This window comes from Arachis stenosperma, chromosome 8, assembly GCF_014773155.1.
Source record: "Arachis stenosperma cultivar V10309 chromosome 8, arast.V10309.gnm1.PFL2, whole genome shotgun sequence".
Taxonomy (NCBI): Eukaryota; Viridiplantae; Streptophyta; class Magnoliopsida; order Fabales; family Fabaceae; genus Arachis; species Arachis stenosperma.
Genome location: NC_080384.1, coordinates 47,140,756 through 47,158,762, shown reverse-complemented (window position 1 = coordinate 47,158,762; position 18,007 = coordinate 47,140,756). Strand labels below are relative to the sequence as shown.

Below are 18,007 nucleotides of genomic sequence, written 5' to 3'. Positions count from 1 at the left end.
ATACCAATAAGTAAACAACCCCTTAAGTTTTATTTATTTATTTTTTGGGGTAAAAAACATACCCTCAATTTGTATCCTTAAATAATAATACGGTTTTTTAATTTGAATATGGATAAAAAAGTGGTGTTGAACTCAAATGTGGGGAATACATAAGTTTCACAGTCATGTGGTGTCAATGGAATAGAACTCGGACCATGCGAGTTCTCTATTAATAAAAAAATTGAAAACAACAAACAACTCGAATGGTCCGTTTTCTAGCTTCCGAAATTTATATTTGTCCAACCACAAGTCGGACCATGCGATTTCTTAAGCAAAATTTTAAAATCAAATAACTCGCATGGTCCGATTTGTGTACTCTGAGTTTTTTCAATTTTTTTAACACAAATCGGACCCTCCGATTTGTGTACTCTAGATTTTTTCAACTTTCAAAACACAAATCGGACCCTCCGATTTGTGTACTTCCACAGTTTTAAAAAACACAAAAAATTACCATGTTAAAGTATATCATTCCTTTTGTTCCAATATCAAAATTTTTTAGCCATAATAATACCTTTCAATATGAGAGATTCCATTCCAAAAACAAAGTGGACACAACTTGCAGGTCACAATAATTAAACAAATGATTTAGCTAAAGAGTGTTTTAGAGATATTATTTAAGAAAGTAAAAAGAAAAAAAAATGATTCTTTCAATCTATCAATGTATACAAAACTTTAAAAAAAATCTATATTTAATTTATATTTTTAATTAAAGTTTTCTACTTGTGGTATTCTCAAACAAAATCCATAAGCAAATCTATAAAAAAAATAAAGTCATCTTTTTTTCAATAAAAAAAAAGAGAGAATTATAAGATGTATGAATCCTAAAAGGATAGGATAAGATTTGTTTAAGATACGTTTCTAAATATTGGTCAAGTGACCATAATTTTCAAGGATATTTGCCACATATCAATTCCCTATTGGCCCTTGTGCAAAAGAAAAAAGACCAATCAAACTATGAAAACGTGTAATAGCACTCTATCTCTTGATTATAGCCTTGTGTTCTTTTTATAATGTTTCTCTCATTTGGATGTTTTTTGGGTTCTCCTTTTGTTATATGTGAATGTAATCCCATCCAACATCCATATCCACAATACAAAAGATAATAATAATAATAATAATAATAATAAAAGAAAAAGGATATGAATGGTATATTCTCAAGTTTTAACAAACAAACAAAAGAAAAAGGATTGATTTTTTTTTTTCTGGTTATGTTTATAAATTAATATATCTAAATATAAATTTCATTATCAAAAAAGTGATCAACTTTTATATATATGGGAAAATATGGGTTGCTTACTATAGTCACACTAGTTAATATTTATAGCTAATTACCTAATTCTCCTAATTTTTATTTAATAACAAGAACAAGAAAAGAATAAATAAAAACCCAAATTTGAATCAATCATCATGATCTTCCTCATCAGCATGTTCTTGTAGATCTGCTAGAGAAAAACTCCTAGTCTTGAAGCTCCCTAGCCTAAGCCTCATGTGAGCTGCATAAGATTCAGGTACTATTCTGGTGTGCCGCACCTGCACCTGTACCTGCACCTGCACCTGATCCTCATGCTTCTTCTCCTCTGATAAGGAGGATGAGGATGATGAGGATGATGTAGAGGGAACTTTTCTAGCTTTTCTTTCTTGGAAATCATCATCATCATCATCATCATCATCAACATCATCATCATGATCCTCATTCACAGGCAAAAGAGGCATGGATGTGGGGTTTGACTTTGACCATGTGTAGAATGAAGATTTTCTCCATTTAGAAGCAATCAAAACCCTTCTTCTCTTATTGAAAGGGCTTTCTTGCTTTTGCAATTCCATCAAATTGTTCACTTGTGATAGATCCGTGAAAGACTTTGATTTCCCATCAAAATGGCTTGATAATCCTCTCCTAAACAAACAAAAATTAAAAACAAATTTGTTGAACTACTTTGGTAATGCATGCAAATCTCTGAAAACTAATCAAAAAGTGATGAAGGATAAGAAAGATACTTGATTGGAAGAGAATCTTCCAGAGAATCCAAAGAACCCAAACCAGGCTTCAAACCGCTCTGAATCTCTTCCTCATCCCCACTGTCGTCGTCGGGGGTTCCGATCGACGACGACGAGCTCTCCGACAAGTCGCCGGCGAAGAATTTCGGCTGAGCAGAGATCCGAAAAGCCGAGCCCAGCCTGTCTTGGTCCGCCGTGGCAGCTGTTACCGGCGGCGGAGGAGAAGACGAAACGTCGATGGCGAAGGTGGGACCCACCAAAACCTCCATTCTTAATAAAATGCTGGTAACAAAAATCAATTGCAATCTTGGAGATTTAATTCAGCAGATTCTAGAATGATCTCTTGGATTTTCTTTTTTTCTTTCTTTCTATTTTAGATTTCACTGGATTACTATGCAACAAGTTTAGAGAGAGAAAGAAGGTAAAGGAGGATTTGCATTTTAGAGAGAGAGAGAGAGAGGAAGAAACAGCTAAAGAATATAGTGAGACCAAATCACAAGTTTTTTATATATGGAAATGAAAAACTGTTGAAATCGAAAAGAGATTAGATTAGATGAGAGAAGGTATTTGGACACGTTTCTTGATGACGTGGCAAGGACATGAACCAGAATAAGGGTAGTTGGGTTGTAACGTTGATTATGGATTTATGCCTCTGTCTATGATCAATGAGTCTATGCTTTCATTACTTTCTTTCTTATAATCTTATCCTCTTGTTTCCTTTTATTGGATCACACTACCCTCATGCTTCCCTTATTTAGGTTTTTTAATTTTGTGAAAATTATAAAGTTAATAATTGATAGTTGTTAAATGATAATTATTTAATGATCTTTATTTATTAATTTTGTACGAAGTTCAGTGCATTTAAATTTTTATTATTTAATTTTTAGATTGATTGAGTAGTCAGTTTATTTATCTGCTTAATAAATGTTAAGATTTAAATTTTGTTTTGTACATACAATAATTCATTGACTAATAACAAATTTTTAAATAAAAATTTGATCCGTAATAAATTAGTCCTTAATTTATTGGTCGGAGAATATCATGAACAAAAAAAATTGTTTAGGATAACATAATTCAATTGTAATTTTTCTTTCTTTTTTTTGGATAGTATTTATTCTTATGTTCAATTTTTATATATTCTTATAAAATTAATATTTATACAATTATTTAATTAGATTTATGTGTTTATATAATTTTTAAATAATAAATTTAAAATTATTTACTTTCAATAATGTAACAATATATAATTAATTATTGGTGTAACATCTTTTCTTACATTTTTACAATTTGAATTTTTATACAAGTTTGTTAAAGACCTCTTTTATTTGCATAAAAAAATCGGCACCTTTTATTTTGTTAATGGTTGAGATTTTATTATAATCTTACCATTTTTAAAAATAATAATTTTAGTTAATAAAAAGTTATTAGTTTGTCAAAAGATAAATAATATACAGGTATCATACTTTGTAGTTTGATAATAGCGTATTAGAAAAAAATTATATAAAATATTTTATTCAAATTCTAGATTTTAAATGAATAACAAAAGAATAAATATAGGAAAATAATCTTTCATTAATATTAGTTAACTTCTTTATTACAGAATTATTTTTTTAATTTCCTTTTTTAGAAAATTTAGAGTTTAAAATTAAAAAAAAATATTTTGAAAAATTAACTGTTATTGATTGAAAAATTAAACTCATAATATTTTTTTTTAATCTTTTTCTTTGATTTTGGGGAGAATAATAATTTGAGATGAAGGATTAGAGGAATGTTGTGATCAGCACGGAGCGAAGAAGAAGAAAAATTCTGGATGATTATTGTTTTTGAAATGTCTAAGTTATTGATGACGAATATAGATTTTTATTGACCATTCAAGACAAGTTTTGTTTCCAAGTTGAGAAGATTAATTAAAGAAAATTAAGGGGGTTTTGGATATTTACAACAAGTGTCAATAAAATCATTATGCAAATAGCAGGTGCAACCTGACTTTTATTCTTTTGGATTTGGATAAGATCGTTGTATCTTATTGTAGAATAAGGAATTGAGGATAGGATTATGGAGTGAAGTTAGATTGAAGACTTTGACATTATAGTTGGTAGCTATTTTAATTTACTTTTTTTGGATAAACTTTTAAGTGTAGGCGGATAAAATAATTATTTCTATCGATATAATAATAAAATAATTATATGTTGTCCTTGTAGAAAGAAATTAATTTATAAAAGCATTTAAAAAAAAACTTTTTCTTTAAAAAATTTATGTAAATCATTTCTACATATTAACTAATAATCTAATTCAAGTACACCAAAAACAAATTTGGGAGTGTGCTCGAGTAAAACATCATTTTTTTCAAGGGGTAGAAGATTTAATCTACGTTTCGGTTAAAAAGACGACCACAACGACAAAATTTATTCCATTAGGTGATCAGCTATATAGATTAAACAATGTTATTAAGTTTTATTATATATTATGTTTACAGAGAAATTATTTATATTATATATAAATTTTGTGTTGATCATTTTATGGATGGTATTTTTAAGTCTTTTTGTGCATTTCGCTCTTTGTCTATTTTTTATATCATCCATCCTTTTGACTGGGTGTTCTGTTGGTCTTCTTTTCATATGTCCAAACCACTTGAGATGTGATTCTACCATCTTTTCCACAATAGGAGCTATTCCAACTCTCTCTCTTATATCTTAGTACCTTATTCTATCTAATCGCGTATGACCACTCATCCATCTCAACATCTTTATTTCTACCACACTTAACTTATGTCATGCTCTCCTTTGCCTGCCCAACACTCTATACCATTAACTATAGCCGGTCTAATTGCAGTACAATAGAATTTACCTTTAAGTTTTAAAGGCATTTTTTTGTCACATATAAAATCAGACGCACTCCGCTATTTGAACCAACCTGCTTGAATCCTATGATTTATATCCTATTCAATCTCTCCATTATCTTGAATAATGCACCCAATATACTTACAATTTTTAACTTTTTGTAAGATATTTTCTCCAATCTTCACCTCTATATTAGGGGTTTTCCTTTGATGGCCGAACTTACCTTCTATATATTCCATCTTGTTGCGACTTATGTGCAGACCATACGCTTCTAGAGTTTCTCTTTATAAATCAAACTTCTTAGTTAGGTCTTACCTTTACTCTCCTATAAGGACGATCATGGCACAGACTCTTGGATATGCTATGTGAATACTTTCAAGACTAATGTGAAAAGGTATGGACTTAAGGATGATCCCTGGTGTATGTAATCCTATACCAATAGAAAATTTCTCTGTCACACCACTTTGAGTCTTCATACTAGTTGTAGCCCTATCATAATGTCTTTAAGGCTGCGTTTGTTTACAGAGACAGGACATTGAAACAGAGGTACTGAGACAAAAATCGTGTTTGACAAATGAGACATGGACAGAGACATTGTGTCTAGAGATATTGAATTAGTGTATTTTGTATCCATCCTAACATGAAGGACACAAAGACATTAATAAGGGACACAACTTATTTTTTATTTTTTATTTTATTAATCTTATTAATTTTCTATTATTATATTTTTCGTCTCAAATTTTTTGAATGGAAAAAATGAGAATAAATTGGATTTTCATAATTTGTTCTAGTCTATTACCAAATAGAATACAAAAATATAAAATTTTGTGTCTCTATCTTTTATGTCTTATCCTCAATGTCTTGTCTTGTCCCGTTCTCATAAACAAATGCAAGCTAATTGCACGAATATATGAGATCCTTACTGTTTTCCTTTCCAAAATCTTTCATAAGACCTCCCTTATCATCCTATCGTACGCTTTTTCAAATCAATAAACACCATATGTAGATTTTTTTTATTACTACGATATCTCTCCATGATCCTTTTTAAGTTTTAACAGGTATGTAGCTTCAATGGTGGATCTGCCTAACATAAAATCAAATTGATTCTCTGTTACTTGTATCTCTTGTCTCAGCTTTTGTTCTATCACTCTTTCTCATAACTTCATAGTATGGCTCATGAACTTGATCTCTCTACATCTGTATATCCCCTTATTCTTATAGATAGATACTAATGTGCTCTTTCTCCACTCATATGACATCTTCTTTGACCTTAAAATCTTATTAAAAAGCTTGGTTAACTAACTGATGTCTTTCTCTCCAAGGTCCTTCCAAACTTCAATCGAAGTATTATCGGGTCATACTGTCATGCCATTTTTCATCTACTTTAGAGCCTTTTTTATCTTGAAGTCTCGAATCCTTCGATAGTAGTCGAAGTTTTGATCTTCTTTCCTCGTGCATAACCGACCAAGACTCGGAAGAGTCTTCTGTCCTTCATAAACAATTCGTAGAAGTAGCTCTTCCACCTTTCATTGATCTTCTCATCTTGAGCCAAAATCTCTTCGTCTATATCCTTTATGGACTTAATCTGATTCAAGTCTTTCGTTCTTTTTTCACGGCTCTTTTCAATTCTATTTATACTTTTTTCTCCTTCTTTCGTGCTTAAAGACTGGTAGAAACCCTCATATGTCATTGTTCTTGCTTCACTTACAACTACTTTTGTCTCTTTCTTAGCCGCCTTATATATTTTCCAATTATTTGCATTACGGTACAAAAATCACTCTTTAAAGCACTCCTGTTTTGTCTTTATCTTTTTTTGTACACGCGTATTCTATTACCAGGATTCTTTATCTTTTGGTCCTATCTTTCTAAATTTACCAAAATTTTCTTTTCTATTTTTTAATAACTTTTGTTTTGGATAAAAAATAATTTAAAAAAAATTGATTTACTTATCTTATCAAAGTGTCTATACGAGTCAATAAAAGATTAATTACCATTGTTAATAATAGATGTTTTAGTTATGAAAAAGAAAAAGAAGTATTGCCAAAATCATTTTCTGAAGAGTTTAAAGTATAAACTTAATGGATACTTTATATATATATATATATATATATATATATATATATATATATATAACAAACTAACTTTTTTTTTCTAGCTAACAATGAAACAAAGCAGTAAATAGAAAATATTAAGAGGAGGCTATATAAAAAAAAACATTAAATATTGTTAAATTTATCATTAGATTTAGTGTTAGAGGTCAGTAGTGAATTTATCATCGGATTTGACAATAAATTCATCGAGTAAAAAATTTTTTATTAAAATCAATTTGTCGATAATAATTGAAGAAAAAAATTGACGCGAGTATTATCACTAAATTTAGGGGTGAAAAAATCCGACGATAAGGTAACTTCGGTTGTACCGTCGTTGACTGTTTCCCACGACTTAAATCATCGTTGTTGTCGAGGAGTATCCATCAGGAACTTATTTTTATCATGGAGGAGCTTATTTCTCTCCTACGAGTTGCTACCTTCATCGTTTGCCTCCGTCGTCACTTGCCTCCATCAGCTGCGATGCTATAGTTCCTCTTTCATTCAAGTATATATTCTTTGTTTTCTTTTTTTTTTTTAACATTGTTAGCATTTGTTAAACCTTAACCCTATATTTATTTTTCTTTTGTTTTTATTTATGAAAAATCAGTATCATTAGTTTACTTAGATGTGACTTTGGTTGAACTGTTCACTCATGATTATCTAATTATTTTGATATTCTAAGTTTGCTATATTTATATTTTCTATGGAGACTTTATTAGTTTTAATAAAAATGTTGATAGTAGTGCTTTGATTGTGTTAATTTGTTTACATTGAAAATTTACAATTTGTTGTCTACTTATAACATGTTTTGTTTGATTAGTCTAATAACTTGAAAGTATAAAAGCTCTAACCCCTCTTAGTTTTGAACCCTAACCCTATTTTTTGTTTTCGTATTCCACTCCAAATTATAATTAGTTTCTTAATTTTTATTTGGATTGGTTTTGTTAGTGGGTTGGAGGTGTAGTAAGAAATTGACAGTCAAAAATGCAAAATTCGACGATAAATAAATTACTGTTAGATTTTTTAATAAATCTATTGATAAATTTAATGACTTTCTTGTAGTGAGGGAAAAACAAATTTAAAGAAAAGAGAAATTTTAGGTTTTCATTTGAATTTAGGATTCTAAAAATAAAAAATTCGTGATTTTATTTCATAAGGACAGTTTTGATTTGAGTAAAATTTAAGAATAAACTAAGATAAAATAAATCTAAGATTATAAATTATTTCTCATAAACTTACTATTTTGTCCAAGAAATTTCTCTAATTGAAAATCTTAAAGACTTCATTAATTTCTTTTGATTTATAAAATTGAACACTAAAAAGTTTAAAATATATTAAACTTGTTATTGATGGCCTTAGCGTTGGTAACATATTTATAAATTAATTTTTAGAATTAATAATTCAAATGCTACCAATGATTTGAGTGAAAGAAAATATAAAACCACAAATAATGCAATTGGCGCCAAATGCCACAAAGCCATCGATAATAGCTGCATAATTTTTCGACGGCCAAGATGAGTGGTCGGTATGGGCAAAACTGTAGTGGTGACCCATTGAAACAAATTGTGAAGACCACATGTCCAAATTTAGAACAGAACATGCGTGATAAAGAGTTCATAAGGAAAAGTCTAGGGGCAGTAATTCTATTGAATTTTGGCCAACATGTAACCAGTAGAAAAATGTGAGTTATTGGATGAAATCTCACACCAATTTACACTGTCAAATCATCATTGATGGTTAATTGATAGCTAACAATCACAAAAGTTGCTGGCTCCTAACATTACTCTATAAGAAAAACAAAACAAACAGATAACATATGAGAGCAAGAGCTCATGTATGAATTTAAACTTCTAAACACTTCAAATTTTTATTTGATTTTTGAATTATTGTTTGTAACTAATCTGTTTAAGTAAGTGTTTGAAATTTCGAATTCCGCCTTAAAATACTGTTAAAAAAAATTGGAAATAATATTAGAGCAAATAATATATTCATTTCTAGAATAAACTATATTATTTTAGTTCTTAATATTTAAATTAAATTTTTATTTGGTGTCTAATATTTTAAATATTTTATTTTAATTTCAAAAGATTTTAAAAGAGTTTAACATTAAAGTCATTTAATTTTTTTTTAAAATAAAAATAAGACATTTAAAATGTTAAAAACTAAATTATGATTTTAAGTTAAACGTTAAAGACAAAAATAGTGTTTTTACCATAAAGTATACTATGCAATGATAATAAATAAGAATCATGAACTCATGGTCAATTATTAAACAAAATCGAATTATATTTATCAAAATTAGTAGTCAGTCATGTACAATTATATATCGCATTATCAATCGAAGTGGTAATGAGACAGATAGAAATGAGTTTTTGCTCTATCCGACTCCACTCTATCCTACAATAACTCACATAAAATCTGTTTTTTTTTATCTGCAGATAGTAAAAAGTTAAATTCTAACTCGCTTTCATTTCGTCTCTACTCGTCCTTTATAACTATTAAAATCTAATAAATAAAATTAATTTTTAAATTTTATATGCTATCATAAAAAATAATTAATTTTGCCACAAGGGTTACAAATCTTTGTGAAAAATATATAAAATATATTAATTATTAATATAAAATATATATTAAAAATATATTAAATTATATATATTTAAATATATATGATGACTGATTTGATGATAGCTGATTTTAGTATATAAGTATAATATTTTTCTGTACAAAAAATATTTAGAATTGACAAAGAATGTTATTTACACAGAAATATATAACGTGACCACGTAATTATTTTTAATCAATTAAATTTCAGCAAAAAATTGATAAAGGCTGATCGTACATCAAAAGTTAGGTACTTCAAATAAAAATTAGATAGCCTAATCTGCTTGTAATATAATAATTATGGTTGCTGTATATTTAAATCTCAATTTGATCCGGAATCATAATTGAAGCTCGATAATGAAAACGACTGGCCATAATAGATATACATAGATGCGATTACAGTTGTTAATGTCCCAAGCTAGCCTCATTATTATCAATCAAATGATCATCACTATTTTATGGGTTTGTGAGCTGAGACATGATGATAATTGTATAAAGATAAACATATTTAAATGTTTGATTAAATTAAGTAGTAACGAAAACCCCGAGAATTAGCAGCTTGCACAAAGCCCACATATATAGAGGTTAAAAAAAAATATCTCCATTTTTTTACTAAAAAAAAATTTGAGTAAAATAATTATTATTCCATATTGACGATCAATAATAAGAATTTTTTTTCTGTTTTTTTTTTTTACCTATAAACTAACATTAACGATTTTTTTGCTTTTTTACACAAAATATTAGTCTCCTAATATTTTTTGTACATTACCTATTTAAGTAAATTTTATAATATCTATTATTTAGTATCTAATTTTTGTCTAATTTATTTATTATAAAAAATTTTAAATATTTAAAAATTATTTATTTTTATATTTTAAAATTAAATATTAATTTTTATTTTTTTTGTTAAGTTAGACATCACCTTTTAAAAACTATAGCAATTACCGCATATTTATTCCTAATGGCTTTAATAACAATCTTTAATCATATTTGATTTTATTTTTATTTTTTTATTACTTTAATAAATAACTATTTTATATTTATGGTTAAGTACGATTTTAGTCTTTATGATTTAGTTTGAAAATCAAAATCGTCCATACAAATTTTTTGCGTTTAAATTTATCTTTAATGTTCAATTTGGTTTTAAAATTATCTTCTATTTTCTACAAGATTATTTTAGGGGTGAACGCGGATCGGATCAGATTGGATACGGTCAAAATTTCGATTCGATCCGCACTAAAATCATCGGATCGAATCGGATCCAATACCCGCAATTTTTAAGCTTGGATCTGATTTGCAGATCGGATCGGATCGGATATATCTGATATATCCGCAAAACACAAAAATATTTTTGAAAGCTTATTTTTATTAAAAAATATCAATAAAATTTATTTTTCTATTCTTTTAAATATGTTTACTTTTCAAATAATATTAAACATATTTTTCTTAAATAATAAATTAAAATAATACAACATATATGATAATTATTAGTTGAAATAAAACGTAAAAAGAATATTTACTTATTTATTTCTTTATTTTTGCGGATACGCAGATATGCGGATACCTACACAAAATCTGTAATCCGATCCTATTAGTGTGCATATCGAATTTGATCCGATATGATAGCCTTGCAGATCAGAAGCATATCCATAAATTTCGAATCAAATTCAGATAAATACCGCATATATGTGAATTGGATCTGATCCCTAAACATCCCTAATTATTTCTAAGATTCCAATTCGTAGATTGTAGTGGTGTATGAATAAACTAATAGACTAAACTCAGAGTGTGTTTCTCAAGGAGAGGCTCATCACTAATAATATCATGATAGCACACGAATGTATGCACTACTTCAAGCAAAAGAAGAGAAATCTTGAATATGAAATGACCCTAAAACTTGACAGGAGTAAGACTTATGATAGGGTGAAAAACACTTTTTTTAGTTTATGATGGAGAAGATGAGATTTGATAGAACCTAGATAAATTAGATCTGAAAATTGGTAACAACAGTTTCTGACTCTGTTATTATAATAGCTCAACCTTACGATTCTTTAAATCGAATAGAGGTATCCAATAGGATGATCCTCTATCCCTTTTTCTTTTTCTATTATGTGCACAAGACATATCCTTCTTATTACACAAAGCACAACAAAATTGTCTCATTCAAAGAATCTAAGTTTCTAGAAAATACCTTACAATTAATTATCTACTCTTTGTGAATGAGTCTATCTTGTTCTATAAAGCTTCTGATGAAGATTGTGATAGGATTCTAGAGTTACTAGCAAATCATGAAAGATTCAACGGACAAAGGATAAACCTCAACAAGTCCTCAATTTTTAAAGCCATAACATCCCTAATACTTTTTGCTCCTCTTTAGCTTCGATATATTTTGAATATCCCTTATGTTGGGACTCAGGATAAATATCTAGATTTTTCATCCTTAATTAACTGCTCAAAAAAAGATACCTTCTTAGCTATTAAAGAAAAGGTACTCAAGAAGATACAGGGTTGAAAATAATGCTTATTATCTAATGGCAATAGGCAGGTTTTACATCGGCTAGTGAAAAAAGTGGTCTCCATCTACACGTTATCTTGTTTTAGGTTTTTGGACAATTTACTTACTGAAATTCATGAAATCTTAAGCTAATTTTGGGTGAAAATAGCAAAGGGTAGAACATTGAATGACATGAATTAGTTGGGATAAAATGTCTAAAAAAATGTCTATACAAAAAAAAGTCTTAGATTCAAAGAGCTACAGACTCAAAACTTGGCACTTCTAGGTAAACAGTTTTGAAAATTAGCAACTCAAGCTAATCTTCTTTTAGCTAAAAAAGTAAAAAAAAAAAATATTACAGATACAGTTCAATTGTAAAAGTAGAAGTTAGTACTTTGCCGTCATGAGAATGGAGGTGTATTCTAAAGGGTAGGAGTATTGTAGAGACGGGCTTTAACTAGAGTGTTGGCTCTAATGACTCCATCAGGGCCTCCTCTCTACCGGTTTGGGATTCTTCTTTTTGTGGTCCAACCTTCATATGCTAACTGAATTCTTTGGGTACGAGACCTATAGATGAAATTATTTCACTAGACATTACTCAAAGAATTCTCTCAATTACACCAATTACACCAGGAGCAGATGAGCACAAATTGCAGTGGATTCTTAATAAATCATAAGTATATGATGTCTCATATATGTATAGAGTTGCCTACTCCAATCATACAACAACAACCTGTCTGGAGCTGTAGAAAATTGCCATCCCTCACAAAATTCTCATTTTTTGTTAGAAATTCCTTCATGGTATACTGCTAGTAATACAATTTATCAACCAGAGATTTAATAATACTCTTCTATCTTGTCTAATCTGCCATTTAGAATCAGAAGATGTTCTTTGTTGCCTTTTCATAGCTCGATCTCTTACCTGGTTTTGAACCCTAACTGCGAATCTTTCTTCAATTGGTGGAAGGATGTTGTAATTTGACCAAGTCACTGAATTGTTAGCTCGAATATAACTAGATATAAGTTGATCCTAGCTTAGAGTATTTGGAAGAAACAATGTCGAAGGGTTCTCAAACAGCAGAGTTGTTGGTATGAAGAAGTGGTAGAGGAAGTCGGGAAGTTCAACCAAGAGATATTTTACCTACTATTTTCACAACCTAGTTTCAGTTTCAATTAGAGGTGAGCACGGGTCGGTTTGGTTAGGATTCATGGTAAAATTAGAACCGAATTGATCAAAATTTAATTGGTTCGATTTGGTTTGAATTTGTATTTTTTTATAAATGTACTCAAACCAAACCAAACCGATTAAAAATAGATTGGTTCGGATAATTGGGTATCCGATGACTTTGAAATTCATAAAAATGATCAAATTTTTATCTTAAAAATTCAACAAGTACAATAAACATGTAACATCAATAGAAATAATCCAAACATGTTAACACAAAATACATTAAAAACTAAACTCATTCAACTCTAAACATATTAATAGTGAATAATCTTTGTCTAATGAAAAAGTCATATATATATTTTTTAATTTTTTATTTAATTAATATATGATCGGGTTCGCGGGTTGTTTCGGATTCTGCATCTCCAGAATGGATACCCGAATCAATCACTAACAAAGGCCATCAGTTTAGTTCGGATTAGACCCAATTATCCATTAGTTTCAGAACCAATTTAATTAGTTCGATTCAAGTTGGACGGATAATCGGATACCCGCAATCCGTGCTCATCCTTAGTTTCAATGTTACTCTTTCTTAGATTTCTTTTTTATTTGTCTTGTACAATCGCACCCCTATGTTTTGTGAAATTTAAGAGTCTCTCGTATTTTTCTTTTGTTTTTTTGTCCTGAATTTTGGATATTATATTTTCTACTAAAATAAAATATTCTCATTGTCTCTAGTTAAAAAAAATATAAACTTTAAGAGAATAATAATAGAGGTTAAGGATGATGAAAAAATATTTGAATATTATAATAAAATGATTATTATATAATTGAAATCTAAATATAATAAAAATGATATTTACATAATATATAAAAAGAAATGTTAAGTGAATGTGACCAATATTTTTTTTACTCCTAAACCTTTTTATATAAAAGTTTAATGTTTAAAAAGAAAGATATCCCTTGCAATGAAATCAATTTAAAATATAAACATAGTAAAATTGATATTAACATAAAATATAAAGACAAATGTTAAGTAAACATGACCAATATTTTTTTTATATTTATCTTATATATTTAAACTAATATGAATCAACTTATTCTTTTGATTCCTAATTTTTTTTTATAAAAGTTTAATATTTAAAAAGAAAGATATTCCTTGTAATGAAGTGAGTACTATATGATATGATGATATGATTGGAGGAAATGGGTCAATGTTAGGGGAGCTACAAGTAGTTCATCATGCACTAATAAGCTATTTAATTTACAAGTGATGAAGGCCTAGCTACCTTATCTCTTTGGATATATACAATAATTTAATCAAATTGTGTAACAGATGTGTTATCATTATTATGTCATCCCATCCAATGAAACTGTTGCTGCTTATAAAGGCAACTTCTAAATACAAAGCATGACAAAAAGGGGAGAAGAAGATGATCAGTTTCTTACATCTATATAATATTGAAAATTAACTACCAATTAATTAATTTTACAACAAAATAAAAAATAAAGTTAAAGGAAATAATAGTAATATATAAAAATTTTAATTTTAATGCACTGTTAATATAAAATAATTTTATATACGCATTTAATTACGTAACATCATATTAATAAGAATAACTATATTTCATATTAATTATATAAATAATTATTTAAAAAAAACGGATATAACTGTATATAAATTAATTATTAATTGTAATATTTAGATAATTATTTTGAATTAGATAAGAGAGAGGGAGAGAGAGAGAGAGGTCAACTGCTAGGCACTAGCTAGTTGCTATTTATTTATTATATGCTTCATATATATGTTTTTTTTTTCTTCTTTCATTCTTTTAAGAGTAGTGTTATTGAAGGCTTAACTTTTCCAAATCCTAGTAAAATACGCACAAAATAATGTTATGCATTTTTTCATTCAAACTTCCTAATTTTGATTTAACATTTTGCAAAGATCAGTTTTGTAATTAACAAGAAAATTATTTCGAACGGTCTTATAAACAAATGTCAATAATATAATATTGTTTTTGACATTAATAATAAGTACTTATTAGTTCATAATCAATAACTAAACAATAATAAAGAGAAAATCACATCTCCTCTTCTACAAGAAATTTAAATGAATTCTCTTCTTCTATTATTTATGAAATGTCACTGCAAAAAGGCGTTAATTTGTAACAGTTATTTCTTAATTTGTAACGGTTTTAAACTATCACAAAATGTATTACTTCAACTCGGCTGCGGTGGTGTTTAGAAAACTGCAATTACCTGGGAAAATATTGCGGGACTTTTGCCAGTGCAATTTGTGGCGATTTTTTGCCTCTAGAAGTTGGAGAGGCTTGTTCCTCCCAATGATTCGGCGTTGAATCCATACTGGTCGTCTTGGTTGAAGCTGATTACTTTCCCTTCTAGTGGATTCAACCCATAGTTAACCATGGTAAAGAATAGGTTATAGTATGTAGTTTGTGTCTGATGTTTAAGTGTGTCGTGTATAGTGCATATGGTTAGATGGATGGAAACAAGTGTTTAGGAAAAGAGGTACATGTGTATAGGTTGTCTCGGATGAAGAGTGAATAAACATTGTACTTTTTAATGAGTTGACTACACCAAACATCATTTTTCACCAATTTAACCGACTCAAGTCTTTTTCTTCTTTTCATAAACTAGACCACAAAATTAGGAATTAAGATCAGGGATAAGTTTTATTCATTTGGATTTTTCAATAAATTTGTCAAATCTAAATTCTTAATCTTGTGTTTTGGTCTTGAGTTTCAATACCAACCATTAATTTATAACAGAAGAAAATAGCCTCCACTTTCTTTTTGTTATCCGAAATACATATATAGAAAAAAGGTAAATTCAACAAATAATTGACTTGTATGTTAATGAAAATTTTTTATTCTTTTTTTCTGATTATACTTAATTTAAGCATTTTGATTTTGGCTCCATTAATTTGACATTATTTCCAAAATTTTTCTTTCCGGTCTTTCTTCTTTGCCGAAAGCTCCACTAGTAACAAAATTCTTTTCCTTTCATGAAGGCAATGGGCTGGATTATGAGTTTGGTCCAAGTAGCTATGATTCAGACATTTAGTTCTATTGTTTGAGCTGCACAAGTGATTTTTGGACTTGCTATACTAACACGTAGATTAAACCCAAATTAAACTTTTAACCCAACTAAATATAATGTTTGTCATCATATTTTATTTTAATATTTACTAAACTCAACATAATTTTCATTTTCTAAGGAAATACTCTTTTTGGAGTAAAACTTACTTATCAAAATAACACTTTTAAAGAGTTTACGATAAAATATTATATTGTTGTTTCTTTTTTCTCCCCCTAAATATTTATTGGATAAAATAAATTAATTTGTATCCACTTACATAGGAGAATCATCATGAATGATCATGAGATAAACAAGTTGTCAAATTAGATAAAAGAACAAGAAACTAGAAGACTGCACACATTGTCAAATTGATAAAATATTTGAGAACTTACAATTCATATGATATTTTTTACAAAATTCTAGAGGATTAAAAAATGTTACAACTTGCTTACAACATGTTAGAAGTGTTTGGAATGTAATAATCAAATATGAGTTGTAAAATTTGACTACATACTAAAAATAAGTCAAAAGTAGTCAATAGTAGTAGCTAGATATATATTATACTCATGAATCATCAAGCTTATCAAAGATAACTAGTTTAGTAAGTTGAACTTTCTGCAAGTTTAATTTCATCACCTCCATTCCAATTCATGTTTAGTTGTTCATAGCCAATAATAACATTTCTTAGCAATTAAGTATGTACTTTAATCATCTCTCCATATAAATGAAGATGTATTGAGTTATTAAAAATTCTATTCTACTTTGTAAGTGTATGTTAGTGAGTTTGAGAACAAAAAAAATAATAGTACTATTTATATGAATGAGTGATCTTGGGACCAATAAATTGTGGATATTATACTTATAATATTGTTGCCTTAGAAATATAAGACTATGTAGGTCTATCAAACTCGGCCAACAATTGGCAAGGTTTTGAAAATCGAACTAGATTGACCGATTCGACTGGGTTAACTGAAAACCAGTAATATGGCCAGTCCGATTGACTCCAAAACCATCCTGCAAAATACCGATAAAAAATTGGTCAAACCGACAAGCCGGCTGAGTTTTTTAAAGTTTCGATCTTTTAATATCCACCAAAACAGCAACGTTTTGAAGAAAAAAAAAGAAAGTTGTTATCAGTGGCGTCGTCGTCTGGTCGTTTGAACTTTGAAGCTTCTGTCGTCGGCATCGTTTGGCCGTCTGGTCATTGAAAGCATAGTTGTAAGAACCGGACCGGTGATCGAAGTGGTCAAGTTACTGGTTTACTGGTTTATTGGTTCAACCGATAAACCGTTGGTTGAACCGGTAAAACCGATTTCACATGAATAAAAATAGCAATCCTAAATTCCCTAGTTCCTATTCCCTATTCAGCAAGACAACAACCTTAAATTCTTAAATAGTTAAATTTCCTATTCAGCAAGACAAACAAATTCATATTTCATAGATTCAAATCAAGCATATAATCCAACAGTTTCATAAATTTAGGATAGTTTTAAGTTGAGAGATGAATTTGAGGCTCGATTGCAAGTTCAGAAACAATTTTGAGATTTAACTCAACGGAAAATGAAACTTGAAGCTTAACTGAGATTTCAGATTTGATTTGGCTACTTAAATACTTATACGACGTGGTTCTAGCATGCCATCAGAATATTTAGTAGGCACATTGTATCGGCGTTAAACTGGT

The 18,007-nt window shown here is 28.7% G+C and overlaps 1 protein-coding gene across 1 annotated transcript; it reads right to left on the bottom strand.

The window, feature by feature from the left end:
• Positions 1–1,278: 1,278 nt before the first annotated feature.
• LOC130946432 (protein OXIDATIVE STRESS 3 LIKE 4-like) lies at positions 1,279–2,521 on the bottom strand. The gene is made up of 2 exons (XM_057875184.1): positions 2,035–2,521; positions 1,279–1,933 (listed from the first exon to the last, which is right to left on the bottom strand). Exons 1-2 carry the CDS (start codon positions 2,301–2,303, stop codon positions 1,438–1,440), a joined length of 765 nt encoding a protein of 254 aa, XP_057731167.1. The 5' UTR covers positions 2,304–2,521; the 3' UTR covers positions 1,279–1,437.
• Positions 2,522–18,007: the final 15,486 nt, after the last annotated feature.

Coding starts and splice junctions, on each gene's coding strand:
- LOC130946432 (XM_057875184.1), bottom strand. CDS start 2,303: ATGGAGGTTTTGGTGGGTCCCACCTTCGCCATCGACGTTTCGTCTTCT. Junction 1,934..2,034: donor GAAGATTCTCTTCCAATCAA/GTATCTTTCTTA, acceptor TTGTTTGTTTAG/GAGAGGATTATCAAGCCATT.